At 34.3% G+C, this 17,459-nt stretch overlaps 1 protein-coding gene across 5 annotated transcripts in view; it reads left to right on the forward strand.

The window, feature by feature from the left end:
- Pli (E3 ubiquitin-protein ligase pellino) overlaps positions 1-17,459 on the forward strand; it is a 126,033-nt gene that overhangs the window by 65,502 nt on the left and 43,072 nt on the right. The window contains exon 1 of one of the 5 annotated variants that reach the window (XM_074141263.1): positions 11,865-11,906. The exons of the other annotated variants lie outside the window; for them this stretch is intronic. Within the exon in view, the coding sequence (XP_073997364.1) occupies positions 11,905-11,906 (2 nt within the window). The 5' untranslated portion in view covers positions 11,865-11,904. Of the gene's footprint in view, positions 1-11,864; positions 11,907-17,459 lie in introns of those variants that run through there. 5 annotated transcript variants of the gene reach the window in all.

Consider the following 17,459-nt stretch of genomic DNA (forward strand, 5'->3'; position numbering starts at 1 on the left):
ATATGAGGTTAAAAAATTCAAAAACTTTTTTCAAAAATGCTTGCACCAACATTCATCAATGATTTTGTTTATTTTATTTATTTATTTTTATTTTTAAATAAAAATCTTCGGTTTAAGTTCGTAATTCGATTAAAGCAATTGTTACTTTATTTAGTCAAGCGTTTTTAATAATAGGTAATAATTAATCTGGCTTTATCGCAAATAATATAGTTTTCTTCAATTCTCAATCTAGGTATTCTTACCGCAGTGTTATATATTTGGAATATAAGATATGCATATTTTTATGACAGCTAATTATACCAGTATTTTACCTACTATAAGTAAAATTAGAGGGACTACATTAAATTACAATTGAGAAATGAATAATTATTGTTGAATAATTTACTGGATATTACCTATGCGTTATTTGTACTCACAAATACTTCGGTAAGAAGAATTCTAGACTGAAATATTGTTTTAAATCCGTGATTCAAATTTAAACAGTAGCCGACTCTAACTTTGTCTTTTTCTATTTTAACATGCATGTATATGTGACTACTCAGAATAAAGGGCCTAATAAAGATAAATCAGAAGAATAATTTGGAATAAAGCTATAATAAAGTACCTATTTAATTACGAAGACATAATATACATTTTATCATAATTATAACAAAAAATAAAATATTATGAATGAACTAAGGGAAGGGATTAGCTATGCGGTTAGCGTATTGGATTCCCACGTGGAGGTTCCGGGTTCGAATCCAGCTGCTGTCCCTTAGATTTTCTCTTCCTAAGAGCTTCTTACAGCTCACTGGCCGGTGATGGACAGTGTTGTCTGTAACGAGAGAACACTGTCTGGAGGCCGGCAGTGCACTGAAAAAAACTCCGGGCGCCAATAACCTCAGATGTTGACGCGATTTAAATCAATAAAAAAAAAAATTATGAATGAACTGGCCAGCATAAGGGTCTGTGACCTCTAATAAATTCAAAAAAATATTAATGAAATTTAATGCAGTAAAATTACTTAAATATTAATGAAGTATTAATGAAATGTTGGGTACTTGCTGATTTGTGTACCTTTTGGCGTTTAATCAACCCTTATACTTAACATTTTAAACTGTAAGTTTTTGTTAAGGAGATTTTTGGACTTTTTGGATAGATTTTCCTTTTTGTCTGTTTTGCAAAGTTACATATCTGCTTTACAGATTTTATTAAAATTTGGAATAATAAATTCTACCATTATAACCTAAAAAGGTGTTAAGTCCGAACCGTAACTACCACTGGAGCGATCTTTTTAAAGAATGATTATAGTTGCGGTCCCCCAAACCATCCTCAATAACAATTTTTTAGAGAAAGCGTTTTGAATAAAATAGGAAGGTATTTGTACGTAAATAGCAAAATTAAAAAGCGATTTCAGTACTTCCTTTTAAGAGGAGTAAGAAAAATAAACTGCGATTACAGTACTTCTCCCTTAAAGGCAAATATTTTGAATCGAATTCATTGATGTAAATAGGTTCACTCATTGATAATTTTAACGATTGCAGTACTTCCTCTTAGTAGGTGTAAGAGCATGGTGGCACTTCACAGCCACGTAGAGGAGCTTTAACCACTTCTTCGTGGTAAATTTTATCCAAATCGAACTAAGCGTAATAGAAATATTGGTAATAATAGTATTAGAAAAGGCCTTACTTGGGTGGGGCAAACTCCCCTCCTTATGAGTCATAGCGACGAGACTTTTAAAGTGCAAATCTGTACAAAATTTCGATTCGAATGACACTTTATTCATGAAAATCGGTTCACGTTTCGATAATTTGAAACGATTACCATACTTCCCCCTAATAAGGGTAAGAGCAGAACGTCGTTTAAATGTTACGTAGGAGTGCCCTAAACCTTTCATCCTGCCAAATTTTATTAAAATCGGGTTAACATTTTCAGAGTTATTAGTAATAATAATTTTGAGAAGGGGCCTCACATATATGGGGCTAACTCCTCCCCCATTTGATGTACAGCGTCGAGACCCCCAAAAGGCACATCTACATAAAATTCCGAAACGAATGACACCTTATTCATGAAAATCGGTTCACGCGTTTAGGCGCTACGTTGTTTACAAAAAAGGTAACAACAAGAAGAACAACAACAAGAACAAGACCAATTTTTGAAAATGCCGTTTTTGCTCATTTTCAGTAACTTTTTTCTCTTAATATATTAAATCTGGGTCTTGACAAAAAAATTACAGTTATAAAGGAGGACTTGCCCTATAATTTAAAGAAAATTTGGGAATTTTATCTTTTATAGAAAAAGAGAAAAAAATTGTCAAAGTTGGGTGTTTTTCAACGTTACACTTTTTCGTGCAGTTTTTGATGATCAACCCTTATACAACTGTCCTACCGGACAGTTTTAATGTCCTACCGGACAGTTTTAATAACTTTAACCTCAATAACTTCCCTAAAAACGTGGATCACGAAAAATAAATTACGGAAGTCACGAAATTAGGTTGTAAGTACTTAGAAGAAGAATCTCTATTAATCGTGAGTACGCTTTCTAAATATTTTCTTTACGCGTGTTGATTTAATTTTCTATTTGGTTTTTCCTAAATTTTGTTTGTTTTGGTAAGAGATCTAATGTGGTGGTGACAATTACAGTTAGTTGTTAGAAGTGATTTACAAGAAAAGGCTCAGCAAGTAGGAGGACAGCCAGCCAAGAAGTGTAGCCGTTACTTCCGTTTAAGACAAAATAAAAGCACCCTGGACCCCAGAGTATTGACCTCAAAAAGTTTGTTTATTTCCGGTGTCAATTTAATATTGAAAAATTTGCTACAGTCGCTGTACTTCCTCTTTGCTGTTAATAAGAGGATATAAAAAAAGAAGATATTTGAAATGAGCAGCTACTCCTTCGGACATCAAAGCTGCATTTCACAAAATGACAGAAATATAATTTTTTTTTTAACAGCGATATAGTTTTACAGCTTTTAAATAGATATAATATGTTTCTGTTAAATTTATGTTACCCAGGTGTACACCAGCTGGGTAACCCTATTTTTAATATAAACATGTGAATTTTTCCGTCTTTGTGTTGTTGTTGATGATCAAAAAATTTGTGGCAGGAAGTTAGTTGTTAGTAAAAATTGTGGCACTGGGTTTTTATTTCTTCCTTTCTCTTCAGTGTTGTTTCCTGCCCTCCTCCTCTCTGGTTTCTCGATAAATTAGTATGTGATGCACGCACTCTAACGGTATTTAGCTGTTAGTCGTAAAGTTAAGAGCAGAGAACTATTATGTGCACTTTGGCTTGTGAATCCCCCCTGGACGGTCACTCTGTGAGAACTGGGTCAAGGAAGAAGGTTCGGGAACACGATTGGGGGGCGCTGTCTATCGGCTCTTCGGCTGCTTTCCATTCTTTTCCAACATGGTGGCTTCTTTCTTAATTAACTGCAGTCACTTATTTTACATCATTCTTTTGCCTGCTATTTATTCTCTTAATATTTCCCTTTTATTGCTCGTAAGAGATAACTTGTTGCGATATTTTGTCGGGGAATATTAGGTTCAATAAAAAGAAAAGAATTCACAAACAGAATGCCGCTCCAGCAACTCCTAAGAATTACAGCGTTACGTAAATGGAATTAGGTATTTTGTGTGTGGGGCAAGCTGATAAAGGTTAGAAACACCTTCATCTCTGTAGCTTCATAAATGATTGCTTCTTCAATAAATAAGGTCTCGAAAAATGTAAAGAAATCGATTTATAAGAATACCATTTCTTCTTACGTATTCTGTCATATTCGTCGGCCTGGAAACCCAGTAGAAGAGAGTAAAAAAAGAATGGTGCAATCATCAGAGGTTAGCAAAAGCCATGAAAAAATTGAGGATGAAGTTCTGCAAAAGAAGTGTTTGACAAATGAGATGTGGGATTGTCAAGCTAGAGCTTCAGGACTGACCAATAATTCGCCCAATGGTGGTTGGACTCTTCCTCAAAGGAGACCCGGCTTTAGAGACCATCTGCTCCTAGATTTCTTCCTAGGAAACTCTTACAGTGGAAGAGTTCATTGTCTGTAATGAACACTGTAAAGAACACTGTTCGGGGGTGGTTAGTGCACTGGAAAAGGCCTTTTTCTTTTTTTAAGCACCTCATTTGTTTTTTTAATGCAAGCATACAAAATAATTTTCCAAAGTTTAGTGCTATTATCTCTGAAATGATAATGATTACGCTATATTTTATTATATACCATAATTTATTCGTAAATTTCTCTTACCTACAATTAGAAATTCAAAGTATACAGGTAAAACTTGTTTAAACCGAAGCAATAAATAATTTTATGTAACACAATGTTATTTTTATAACAATCATAATTAATAATAATGCATTTCTTTTAAGACATTGTATACACAGATCATCCTAAAAGTTGAAGGGGTAGGTATTCTACAGACAGGTTTTGTTCCTATACATTGTATGCGTAGCAAGACGTGTATATTTTAAAAATTGTTTGACTGGGAAATTCAATTATTCTAAGTTGGCTAAACTGCTTTTTTAACTCTTAAGTTTTCACCATCAGCTGGTTGCAGCTAGTTACCGGTAGCCATATTGTTTCTTTCGACTGTTCACATTTAAGTTCATTGGTTTTTTTCTTTTTGTAGTTTTAGTGTTTTCTTAAAGTGTATTTTATGTATTAAACGGTTTTCTAATTAGTGAGTGACATGTAGCTTTACATGTAATGGTGGTTTATTATTGAAATAATCGTCATTGGAGTTGCCGTTTTCTTTTCATTGCAATTAATAATTACAATCTTTCAATAAACAAGGTAAGATTTCTTATTAAACATGAATTTATAATTTACGTATAACTATCATTACTGATTTTATAATCAATCATTTTACAATCATAAAAAGTGATCTTAAATCATTTATTGCCTATTCTTTAATTTATTTGTGGTTAATGATTAAGAAGTTAAGTTACTTATTGTTCAATTAAATATCGATTGTCTGAAATAAAGTTTTTCTCATGTTTGAGAGTTTCGAAATAAGATTTTAGTGATTTCTTTTAGAAGTGTGATGTTTGCGATTAACACCGGTATAATAATGGGTGGTTATAAGAAGGGCTCTCTTATTCTCTTAACTCTGAAGTGTCGTCATATTAGTAGAATGTATGGTGCTAATATTAATGAGTTCATAAAATGTTGAGTTTAAGAAGAATGTCATTTCTGTGAGAGTAAGTCTTGATTTTTATCAATTTTCTGCAATTTTTGGTAAATTTAATCAAACTGAACTTCTAAAACATGATGGTATACTCATATAGTGGGGACTTATTAGTGTAAACTTGCAACTTTCCTTCCTATTAGAGCTATTTTCAATAATTGTAGTTTTACCACATTCATGTGAACTAAAATATCTGAGGTTAATGGCGTCCGGAGCTTTTTCCAGTGCACTGAGAAGGAGTGTTCTCTCATTACAGACAACACTGTCCATCACCGGGACAATGAGCTGTAAGGAGCTCCTAGTATTAAGACTTAAATATATTACTTATGTACAGTGTTTTGTTGAATATTTGTCACTTACTGTAAGAATTGGTGTTAAGATAAGGTCGTTGTGAGATTTCGTATCAGATTCTGATATCATTTAACGAGAAAAAAAAAAAATATAACTAAGTTCTCAGTTACTATTCTAACAATAATTTCCGCGAAATAAATATGAAATATAAGCTTCTTAATAGTTTAAAGATTATTAGAAATGAGGATATGACGACACAAACATCTATGGAAATGATGTCATTGTTTTATATCTAATATAATTAAAGTACAGACATGTCTATGCTGGACTGGTCACATCTAGTCGATTCTTTTCATTGCAGGATTACTTTTCTTGGGTGGATACGTAATTAATAACTTCCTTTTTCTAGTTAAGATTATCTTTGCTCTCTCTCTTCTTGTTTCACAGAAATTTCATAAAACTAACATTGTTTTCCAAAAAACAATGAGGACCAAAGTGGTGGCACCATTGTGTTACATCTTAGTTCATTTTATTCCTATCTCAAGAAGATCTAGTCTTTGAAAGTTCACTTGCTACTCCTTCATCAAGTTTATTGGTTCCACAAAAATAAAATAAAAATTAAATAGTCTTAATAATTATTAACCGGTTCACAACCACCAAAACAAAAAAGAAAAATACTAATGGCGTTGTCCTTTTTAAAACGGGCAGATAGAAGATTATAATAGGGAACAAACCCGTCCGAAGGAGAGTTATAACAAATGGGTAACCAGTTTTCTAGTACTGACTGTACTACAACAACGTACAGTCGTCCCCTTACTGCGCACTTAGGTCAAAATTCAATCCTTCCATGTTTAACTTCTATTTATGTCTGATCATGGATGCATTTTTTTTTTTGGTAAATGTTTTCAATTTTGTGACTGTTAAAAAATTAAATTTGAGTCTTTATTTTGTATTCTCTTTTGTAAAAGTATGGTACTGCGCTTGCGTCAAATTTTCGATATAAGCTTTTACCAATAGTATATGATCGATTTTTCCCTGATCTCGAAAAGATAGATGGATTTTTCTTTAGCACGTGCAAAGCTTCAAAACTTGGCTCTTCATCCTTGAAGGTTAAAATGGGAAGATTTCCAGTGTATTATACATATATGAAATGTGAGATCCCAAAGACAAGCCGGAAGTCTAAACTCATCATGATCAATGTTCCAATAAATACTCGATAGTTGTAAATCTTTTTCATCACGTCTTCTGTGTTTTTTAGAGTACACTACTAAAAACCAAGACCTTCTATATATATTTATAACTTCCTTTTATTGGAATTTATCTCTTTTACTGTGGCTTTACCTACCTGTTGAGGTTCTGTTTATTACCAGAGTTGTATTTTGAGATTCCCCTGCTCCCTCCTTCCTACCATAGTTATCTCACCAGTTACAACCTGTCTCTTTTACTGAGAAGTAATTTTACCTCTGTGTTAAATGACAACAGTAGTTTTTATTTATCTCGTTTTGCTTTTGTTGCTTATACTAGATGGTTCAAGTTAAGGAGAAATGTGCTTAGTATAGTTTTCTAGTTATGGACTAGTTACTAAGAAAGTAACTATAGGACAAGAAAATAGTTAAGCGCTGCGGAAGTAAACAGATTTTTGAAAGAAGAAAAAGCTACGATAGTACTTCCGTTTGATTACAACGATTTTTGTATCGATTAGACAGCGTTTATATAGACGGTCTAATTAGAAAAAATGTGAGTTAAATTCTCGTTTTTTCGTAACTTTTTTAAAATTATTTGGTTTACGTTAGGAGACAAATAGTTAAAAGAGCTATAAAAATGATTGAGTGCATGTTATCTCGTATTCAGTTAGATCAGCGTTTCCCAACCTTTTTTTGGCTCGCGTACCACTTGGTAGTACATCATGCTAAAATTGTACCACTTCGTAAAAATGATTGTATTTGGTGAAATTTGTTATAAGATCGTATAAGATCTTAGTTTTAAAACTTCTTTTAAATAATTAAAAATTGCATACATATTTTTCTCTTCAAAATTATTAATTAATTTACAAAGTTCTTCTCTAGGATTATTATGTTCGCGCCCAAATCCTCTAAATTAATTTCTTTTAAGCATCCAACTACCTGTAAGTACCAATTAAATTTAATGTTGCTTGGATAGAGCTTACTCATTACAATCCAGTCTCTTTAAGCAGATCTTTACATAGTTATCATTTAAGTTCTGTCACATGATAATTCTATTAAATTTTTGTTTATCTTTTATCGATTAATGATTTAGCTTTTCCTAAGTTTTCTTTATAGAAGGGGTTTGAAATCCAATTATCATTTGTGATTTCGGGTTTCGGAAAATACTCCATGAAAGACAATTTTAATCCTTGTTAAATGTGCTATTATATTTTCTCGTATATCTTTAGACAGACCAACCTTATTGCTGTACATATTAACAACTTTATAATATTATTAATTAAAATCATTTATATGAATTATAGGAAAAAAACGTTTCTACGATATTTTTATGATTTAAAATTTTTTATTCAACTTATCGTACCGAACTAAACAAACGATACAAACTTCTAGCCAGACTACTCGACAAACGCTCAAAACTCTCACTACAGAACAAACGACGACTCTATACAGCTCTTCTCACACCAATATGGACTTACAGACACGAACTTTACGGAACAGCTAAAAAATCCAACACCAATAGACTGCAAACCCTACAATCCAAAATTCTCCGCCGCGAACATAGAATGTGCTCCATTCTATGTTCGCAACCACACAATACGAGGGTCGTTTGAAAAGTCCGTGCAAAAATAAAAACTACTTAATTTTTTGGAGTAAACCTTTTTTATTTTTCAACATAGTCTCCTTTTAGGCTTATACACTTCGTCCAACGCTGCTCTAGTTTGTTGATCCCTTCCGTATAATAGCATTTGTCCAAGTCTGAAAAATAGCCATTCGTTTCTGCAATCACCTCCTCGTTTGAATAAAATCTTTTTCCCGCCAACCATTTCTTCATATTGGGGAAGAAATAGTAGTCCGAAGGAGCCAAGTCTGGAGAATAGGGGGGATGTGAAACGAGTTGGAACTCTATTTCCATTAATTTTGCGACCACAACTGCTGAGGTGTGAGCTGGTGCGTTGTCGTGATGGAAAAGGACTTTTTTGTGGGCCAATCGTGGGCGTTTTTCTTGCAGCTCGGTTTTCAAACGGTCCAATAACGATGAATAATATGCACCTGTAATAGTTTTACCCTTTTCCAGATAGTCGATGAGGATTATTCCTTGCGAATCCCAAAAGACAGTCGCCATAATCTTTCCGGCCGAAGGAACGGTCTTCGCCTTTTTTTGGCGCAGATTCCCCCTTGGTAACCCATTGTTTAGATTGTTCTTTGGTCTCAGGAGTGTAGTGATGTATCCATGTTTCATCCACAGTGACGAAACGACGCTTAAAGTCCTGCGGATTCTTCTGGAACAACTGCAAACCGTCCTTGCAACACTTCACACGATTTCGTTTTTGGTCAAGCGTGAGCAATCGCGGCACCCATCTTGCGGATAGCTTTGTCATGTCCAAATGTTGATGCAAAAATATTATGTACCCGTTCATTCGAGATGCCCACAGCACTAGCAATCTCACGCACCTTCACTCTTCTGTCATCCATCACCATATCATGGATTTTATCAATGATTTCTTGAGTAGTAACCTCAACAGGGCGTCCAGAACGTTCAGCGTCACTTGTGCCCATATGGCCACTCCGAAAATTTTGAAACCACTTATAAACTGTTCTAATCGAAGGTGCAGAGTCACCATAATGTTTATCAAGCTTCTCTTTAGTCTCCTCAGGCGTTTTGCCTTTCATAAAGTAGTGTTTAATCAACACACGAAATTCTTTTTCGTCCATTTTTTGAAAATCACTCGACTTCCTCGATTCAAACTAATGCCAAACGCAAAGAAATAGACCGATCTGGTTGAAACTTGGCGTGTGTTCTTCCAAGAGATGCTACTAACTAAACATAACCTCGATACGCGCCAGTAGTGCTATCTCTCTGACTTTGCACGGAGTTTTCAAACGACCCTCGTATACACAGATCTCCAAATTCCACTCATCTCCGAACTTGCCAAAATTTTATATAAAAATTTTCACCAAAAACTCTCACTTCATCCCAACCCTTTAGCTGCAAACTTGTCTTCTACGCTACCCTCCAATCCTCGAAGACGGCTGAGGCGCCGTTGGCCCTGTGAACCAACTGGGTGACTAATGGCGGCCATCACTGGATGAACGTCATTCACGTCTGCCACGCTATTCACATACACTTATCGCATTTACCTATTGTACCCTGTAGATTACATTAAAAGGATAAATAATTAAAAAAAAAAAAATTTCATGTCCGCCATTATTGATTATTTTTCGCGTGCCACCAACCAGCAATTCGTGTTCCACTGGTGGTACGCATACCACAGTTTGAGAAACGCTGATTTAGATTATAGCTTGCTATAATCTAAAAATATGATTGGTCCGCAGTGCTAGATAAAATACTTTTCGATTTCTTCCGTTGCAGTATTCAGCAATTAGGTGTGGAGATGTTGAGTTACTATTTTGCTGTCTCTGTCGTAAAACGTCATCCAGACTTTTTCATTCTACAAAAAAAAAAGCCAACCTTTGTCTCCCGACATTGAAAGTTCAACTTGTCAATCTAGTGTAAACTAATTAATGATCACTTATAATAATAATAAGTTATCCACGTACTTTGCGGTTTTATGCATACTTTTTGCTAAGGTCATCATATTACTCAGTCTGCCATAACATTGTGCAATTATATTTATTTATATTTTTTTTGTTTAATGCGTCTAGCCGGAAGTTTATTTAACATAAATTTTTGTAAACAATTCACTTTTGTTTAGTTCGAAAGAATAATGCGGAAATTAACGGCATTTCTTTCAGTATTGTTCTTTCTTAATGCAAGTTGGTAGTTTTCTTTTATTTTGTGTTAATTTAATGTTAGTTCATTTCCTGTTTTGACTCATTTTCTGTAGGTTTACGTCGGCTTTCAGATGGAGTGTATTTTTCTAAAATATTTTCTTTATTTTTACCCTAGCTTTAAACTATCTTTTTTTAAAAGAGGGCAACTATGTTTTTTCTTAAGTTAGATATTGAACATTTTTTATTATTATTATTATTAAATTCGTCACTTGAGAAATATTATTAGTATTAATAAGAATTAAACTGCAGCAAACAAAATCTTGTTCACACAAGCAGAAAAAGTAAAAGTCGGCCATATCAACTTTGTGTAAAACTTTTAAAGGATATAAGTGTGAAGAAATCAAAATGGCATTGTTGAAAAACTATATAAACCACAAGAGAGAAAGATGATATTGGTGAAAACGGTCAGGTTGATCAAGTTTGGTTTGTAACTTTCTTGTAAGTGCTATCATCAAGCCAAAGTCTAGTTCTATTGTTATCCACTAGAGTTTGGATAAATCACGTCCCAAGTACAACTGTGATTTTTATCTCTCTTGGGCTTTTCCCAGAGCTTTCAAGAGTTACTAACACTAAAGCACGAAGCTTAAACTTGTTCTCGCCACCTACTATTGCTTTTTCTTTCTCACTCACACTAATAGATAATCAATTTTAAAAAGATAAATGCTTTCTTTTAAAATGTATTCTCATTACATCTCCGTAATTCCAAATTTTAGAGATAGCATATTGAGTGCAATAATGTAATTAGTATTCCCTTTAGATACTAGGCAAATTTGATGCAGTTCATTCGCTTTAGATCGATCGCATTGTAGTCAAATGTTAGACTGACTGTTAATTACTTCGATCTAGTTCTCATTTGTGCGCACCTAATGAGCAAAATTAATTTTTTCCTCCATTTAAAGTAAAAATCGTGTAAATTGTAGAGAACGGAAGGAACTCCACTGATTTATCTAGATTATTTTACGTAATTAATTGTTGACTTTTAAATCATTAAATACATAAAACACTTTTTCATCCATTTATATTGTTTAATAATTTTTTTGTTTATATAGTTTACAAAATTATAACCTACTGTTTTTGGTAATGTTTTTTCAAGCTGAATCATGTTATCGACCATTTCTGACAAACATGGACATGCTGAGACATGTATTCTAAAGCTTATTTATCAAAATGACGTGTTCATTGCGTTGCACTGAGTGATGTAAGAAATAGTATTTTATTGCCTTCATTTTAAGGAAATGTTTTGAACTTTATCGTTAGATTTCAGTTTGTTTTTTTTTTTTTTTTTATCAATTTTTACCCCATTATCGCTTGATTATTCATCCAGAAGTATTTGTGGAAGGGATATTTTTTGTAGGAGAAATCTTGGTGATATGGTTGATAATTATGGTTGGTATAAATAACAATTTTGGGGATTTGGTTTTTTTAACAGGTGGTTGAGTGTAGCGGTTAGAAGTAAGGAGCCCCAGTACTAAATGTAAGTTAGTATTTTGTTGTGCCAATCGTTAGAAATCTGAACACATAATTTAATCTTATTCTGAGTAGCTGGAAGTCTTTTGGCCCTCTTTGTTGTTTAATGATTGCTTATCCGATCAGATCTTACTCAGATGCGGGTTGAACAGGAACCGTTTTCTTGAGGTGCCAGGTATTTGTTTTTCAGTACTTTGTTTTGGTCGCCTGAATTTTTCTAATTCGACATTTTGTGCCCAACACACATACACAAACTTCTTAAAAAGTTGTCGTCCTTTTGAGTAACTTTTCAACCATTTTTTTTGAGGATTCATATATACAGGGTGTTCATTTTAAAACGGTTCAAATGCATTTCATGCTTAAACGGTTAATCTGAGCAAAAAATGGTAGAGGAAAAATTTGTAGCCCGTAACCTCTAGTTTCAGAATATGTGACTTGATTTTTAGATTCCTGCCCGCATACACGGCTGACGCGCGTCCAAGAGTGAGGGTTCGCAGTTGACCCCCCCATTTTCATATACACAGTTTTAAAGAGGATAAAATGTTATGAAAGAAACCGGAAACCGCAATTGGATATCTTCAAAATTGAAGGTGCTAGGCTATTTCAAAAATCTGGTATTTATTAATCATATTTCAATTTTTGTAACTTGTTATCAAAGAGAGAGAAGAGCACGCGATAGGTCATTTTTATGTATTTTTTCATCCCCTTTCTACTAAAAATATTGCCAAGGCAGTAAAGCTTAGTATTTTCCTTAATATCGGGAAATAAGTAGTTTTCCGAGTGATTTTCTAAGAAAAATCAAATGTTAAGAGCTTTAGATGTTCTCAAGCATTCACAAAATGGCTAAAAATAATTTTACATCTGTTACAAACAAGAAAGTCGATTAATTATTTGATAATTTTGGGTGAGTTGCGATTAATTACCAAAAAAAATTGGAAACCTCCTGCCACATATTTAAGTGATCAAATATCTTTCAAGGGAAGGGATTAGCTATGAGGTTAGCATACTGGACTCCCACGCGGAGGTCCCGGGTTCGAATCCAGCAGCTGACCCTTAGATTTTCTCTTCCTAGGAGCTTCTTACAGCTCACTGTCCGGTAATGGACAGTGTTGTCTGTAACGAGAGAACACTGTCCGGAGGCCGGCAGTGCACTGGAAAAAGCTCCGGGCGCTAATGACCTCAGCTGTTGATGCGCCAAAAAAAAAATATCTTTCATATAAAGGATCAAACTTATTCCTTAATTTATCAAATAATGCACTTTACTCAACTTTTGAAGCATGTACGCTGCCTTCAAAGGTGCCTCCTCTGGCTCGCAAGCCAGGTCAGCCTGGTGGTTATCAACTGCTCTCTGTATCTGAGGAGGCACCACCAAATATTGGTACCGGAAGTCCAAGTAACAAAGCAATGATACTAATAGTAATAATTTTATAAAACTCGTTAGTCATGAACTTTTTAGGTTTGTGATGAAACAAATAGTTTTTATATTTCTTATCTGAAACGTTTATATTGTGTGTTCCACTATTTCCCTAGTTTATAACTTTTGTTCATTTTCTATGTTATTTACAGATAAAATAATATGTAATAATAATTCTGGTGAATTACAGCGCGCAGAAATTGTAAACATATTAATGATTACTCATATTTTTTTTGCAGTTATTTACTCTTTACCGTTTTACCATTATTTCTCATTATTGTTCTAGTGGGATTTTTGGGTGGTGGAGGTTTTTTGATTAATATTTATGTATTTTTTGGCCCTTGATTTTTTTTTGCTAATCGTGTTTAAATATAGATTTCCTTATTGTTGAACAGGTTTAACACAGCCCATTCGGCACATACGAGTACGTACATTTTGTGTGATGTATCTATGTATGTAGGGAACTTTGGCTGTATTTCTTGTACGATTTCCGTGGCAGAAGCTTGTTTAATATTTTATTTGATAAATTAGTGCCACTGATTTGAAGATAATCATTTTTCCCGCGCTAGTTACAAATTACTATTACGTGGGAGAATCGCAGTACGCTAACCACTGAGTTTAATCCCCTCTCTGGGAACTAGTCTTATCCCTACCCCAACTTTACATTGTGATACAGTTTATTAACTTAACAAACCCCTAGACTGGGCCGATGACGTATTTCTTTAGGATATAAGAAGGGGCAAACAACATCTAGACCCCCAATTAATTACACTTCCTTCCGCCTTATTGGCGCCTACAATTAGTAGTTAAGAATTAACTGTTAAAAGAAGAAAAAGACTGAGAGAATAGAATTGAAGAGAGATAAAGGTGGTCTAGTGTTAGTTTGATAAGTTCCGTTTCCTGTTTCACCTGGTTTCTTTATTTAGTCCATCAGTTACCTTGATTACTGCGTTCACCTCCCAACAATTACTCCACACGCATTCATTGTAGTTACTCTATTTTTTACTTTCTATTAATTTCACACTTTTATATTGTGATTTAATTTTCGGTTTGGTATTGTTGATTTCCTGTACAGAAAGTAGGTTTTCCGTTTTCACACGAACTCAACCTTTATTTTATTACATTTATTAGGTTATTTTTATTTATTTCCCCCCCCCCCTGTATTGGAAGGAAGGTACCATATTGCGAAATTACAAATTACTAAGCGATATATCAATGAAATGTGATACTAAATTAGTTCAACCTTCAATCACTTCCCTGACTTCTCTTGAAAGAGTACAACCAGAAACTAAATCTAAGAATACTCTTTAGTGTTAGAAGGTAGTAATGCAAAATACTACACATTGCTTTTACTGATCTTAATGACGCAAACAACAGTATAGCAGTCAGTCACTTCCGGTAAAGAATGCTTTTATAGACGAATACTCTTAGAATATCTCTTTGTATTTTTTTCTCACCTCTAGTAAGAAGAATTATTGCAATCGATTCTGATTTTTTGAATATGAGCTGTTATTTTTGAAAGTGGTATATAAGTCCATTTTTCCATGTATCGAGATATTTAAGGTTTTGCATTTGAATTAATTTAAAAAATATTCGTAAACCTTAATCTATTCAAGTGATGTTATTAACACTAACACCTTTTAAATTTTATTATGAAACGTTTTTCTTGCAGCTCGGTTTTCAAACGGTCCAATAACGATGAATAATATGCACCTGTAATAGTTTTACCCTTTTCCAGATAGTCGATGAGTATTATTCCTTGCGAATCCCAAAAGACAGTCGCCATAATCTTTCTGGCCGAAGGAACGGTCTTCGCCTTTTTTGGCGCAGATTCCCCCTTGGTAACCCATTGTTTAGATTGTTCTTTGGTCTCAGGAGTGTAGTGATGTATCCATGTTTCATCCACAGTGACGAAACGAAGCTTAAAGTCCTGCGGATTCTTCTGGAACAGCTGCAAACCGTCCTTGCAACACTTCACACGATTTCGTTTTTGGTCAAGCGTGAGCAATCGCGGCACCCATCTTGCGGATAGCTTTGTCATGTCCAAATATTGATGCAAAATATTATGTACCCGTTCATTCGAGATGCCCACAGCACTAGCAATCTCACGCACCTTCACTCTTCTGTCATCCATCACCATATCATGGATTTTATCAATGATTTCTGGAGTAGTAACTTCAACAGGGCGTCCAGAACGTTCAGCGTCACTTGTGCCCATATGGCCACTCCGAAAATTTTGAAACCACTTATAAACTGTTCTAATCGAAGGTGCAGAGTCACCATAATGTTTATCAAGCTTCTCTTTAGTCTCCTGAGGCGTTTTGTAGTGTTTAAAGTAGTGTTTAATCAACACACGAAATTCTTTTTCGTCCATTTTTTGAAAATCACTCGACTTCCTCGATTCAAACGAATGCCAAACACAAAGAAATAGACCGATCTGGCTGAAACTTGGTGTGTGTTCTTCCAAGAGATGCTACTAACTAAACATAACCTCGATACGCGCCAGTAGTGCTATCTCTCTGACTTTGCACGGACTTTTCAAACGACCCTCGTATGTTTCGATATTTTTTTGTGTTTTCTTAGGTTTGGAAGACTTTCCTTTGGTAATGATTGTTAGAGAATTATCTTAGATTTTTCATAGTGTTTATCCAAGTAATATATTTTTCAACTCAGGAAATTGATTACCCAAAAACTGAAAAATAATGGGCATCCATCCAACACCATCAATAGAGCAGGCTGTTGGCACCTTTCTATCGGGGTCCTCCATTAATTACTAGCTCCTCCTACCAACAACAGTTTGTCTGGGTTAAGATTACTGAGAGTGCAGAGCCAATTCTTCTTCTTAAACCCCATCTTTCTTTGGTGGCGAGAACAATACCCCCAACCAAATGGCTGGATTTTGCTTTCACGGGAATAACTTTTCTTTTTTTTTATTCTTCAGGAACAATGTAAAATTTCTTGTGTCTTCTTGTAGCTCTTTGGAATATATTTTGGAACATTGTCTCACAGATTTGAATTTAAAATTTTATTCAATACAGCATTACATCTTAGCATTGCGGGCTCTGCTTCTAGCTGCTCTAGGCGCTTAGCCGGTCCAAGAAGCTACTTTCTTATAAGAAAGCGATTTATTTATTTAACACTAAATAATTTAATGTACTAATTGTTTTCTGAATTTTTTGAATATAGAAAAGACCAAAGCTATTCTTATTGGCTCCAACCCTTTCCTTAAATCATTGGCTCCTCTTCCTAATCTTTTCCTTTATAATATCCCAATAAAATATTGTTCCTCTGTGAAAAACCTTGGTATCACTTTCGATCAAAACCTATCCTGGAAAAACCATGTTTCCCAAATCTCTCGTCGTTCCATCCATATCCTAAAGCAGTTTAATAGTTCCCTGACACCTTTTTCCAATTAAGACCCGGCAACTCTTATATTCCCCCATTTCGACTATGGTTGTTTAGTGTATAGCCCGGTCTTTATGGTGATATTGAAGCTAAGCTCAAGCGCCTCTCATGAACTCGCTTCATAAGATTTATTTTCAGCATTTCCAGAGACTCTCGCATTTCGCACTGCTACGATGAGTTGAAGTGGCTTTTTCCTGTCTATCGCCGCCAATATCTTTCCTGTTTAAAGTCATCCAGTCTCAAAGGCCTTCCTATATTTTTCAACTCTTTAAGTTTAAATCCACCATCAATTCCCGTAATACTAGATCTCGCTCATCCGATCTCTATATTTCCTCCCACCGTACCTCATCCTTTGACAAGTCCTTCCTAATACGTGCTACCTCTCTCTGGAACTCCTTGCCATCATCTGTCCGCCATGCTCCTACCCTTTCTATCTTTAAATCCCTTCTATTCAGTTATCTCCTTTCTATCCAGCTTCCTCCGAAATTTTAATTTTTATAATTTATTTCCTTAATTTCTATTGTTATTTTTATTTTCACTTATTATTTGTAAATACTTATTTATTTATTTATTTTCTGTTTAATCACAGGCCAAACTATTAAGGCCTCTAATTGTACCTGTATTTATTCTTAGGGGACAATTGTCCCATAATAATAAATTTTATTTCTATTCTATTCTAATAATTGCATAAAAATTTAATGCACATTTTTAAGTAAACATTTTTTCCGATGGTCAAGCAGA

This window comes from Rhodnius prolixus, unplaced genomic scaffold, assembly GCF_049639745.1.
Source record: "Rhodnius prolixus isolate KJV_2025 unplaced genomic scaffold, Rpr scaffold_6, whole genome shotgun sequence".
NCBI classification, from domain to species: domain Eukaryota; kingdom Metazoa; phylum Arthropoda; class Insecta; order Hemiptera; family Reduviidae; genus Rhodnius; species Rhodnius prolixus.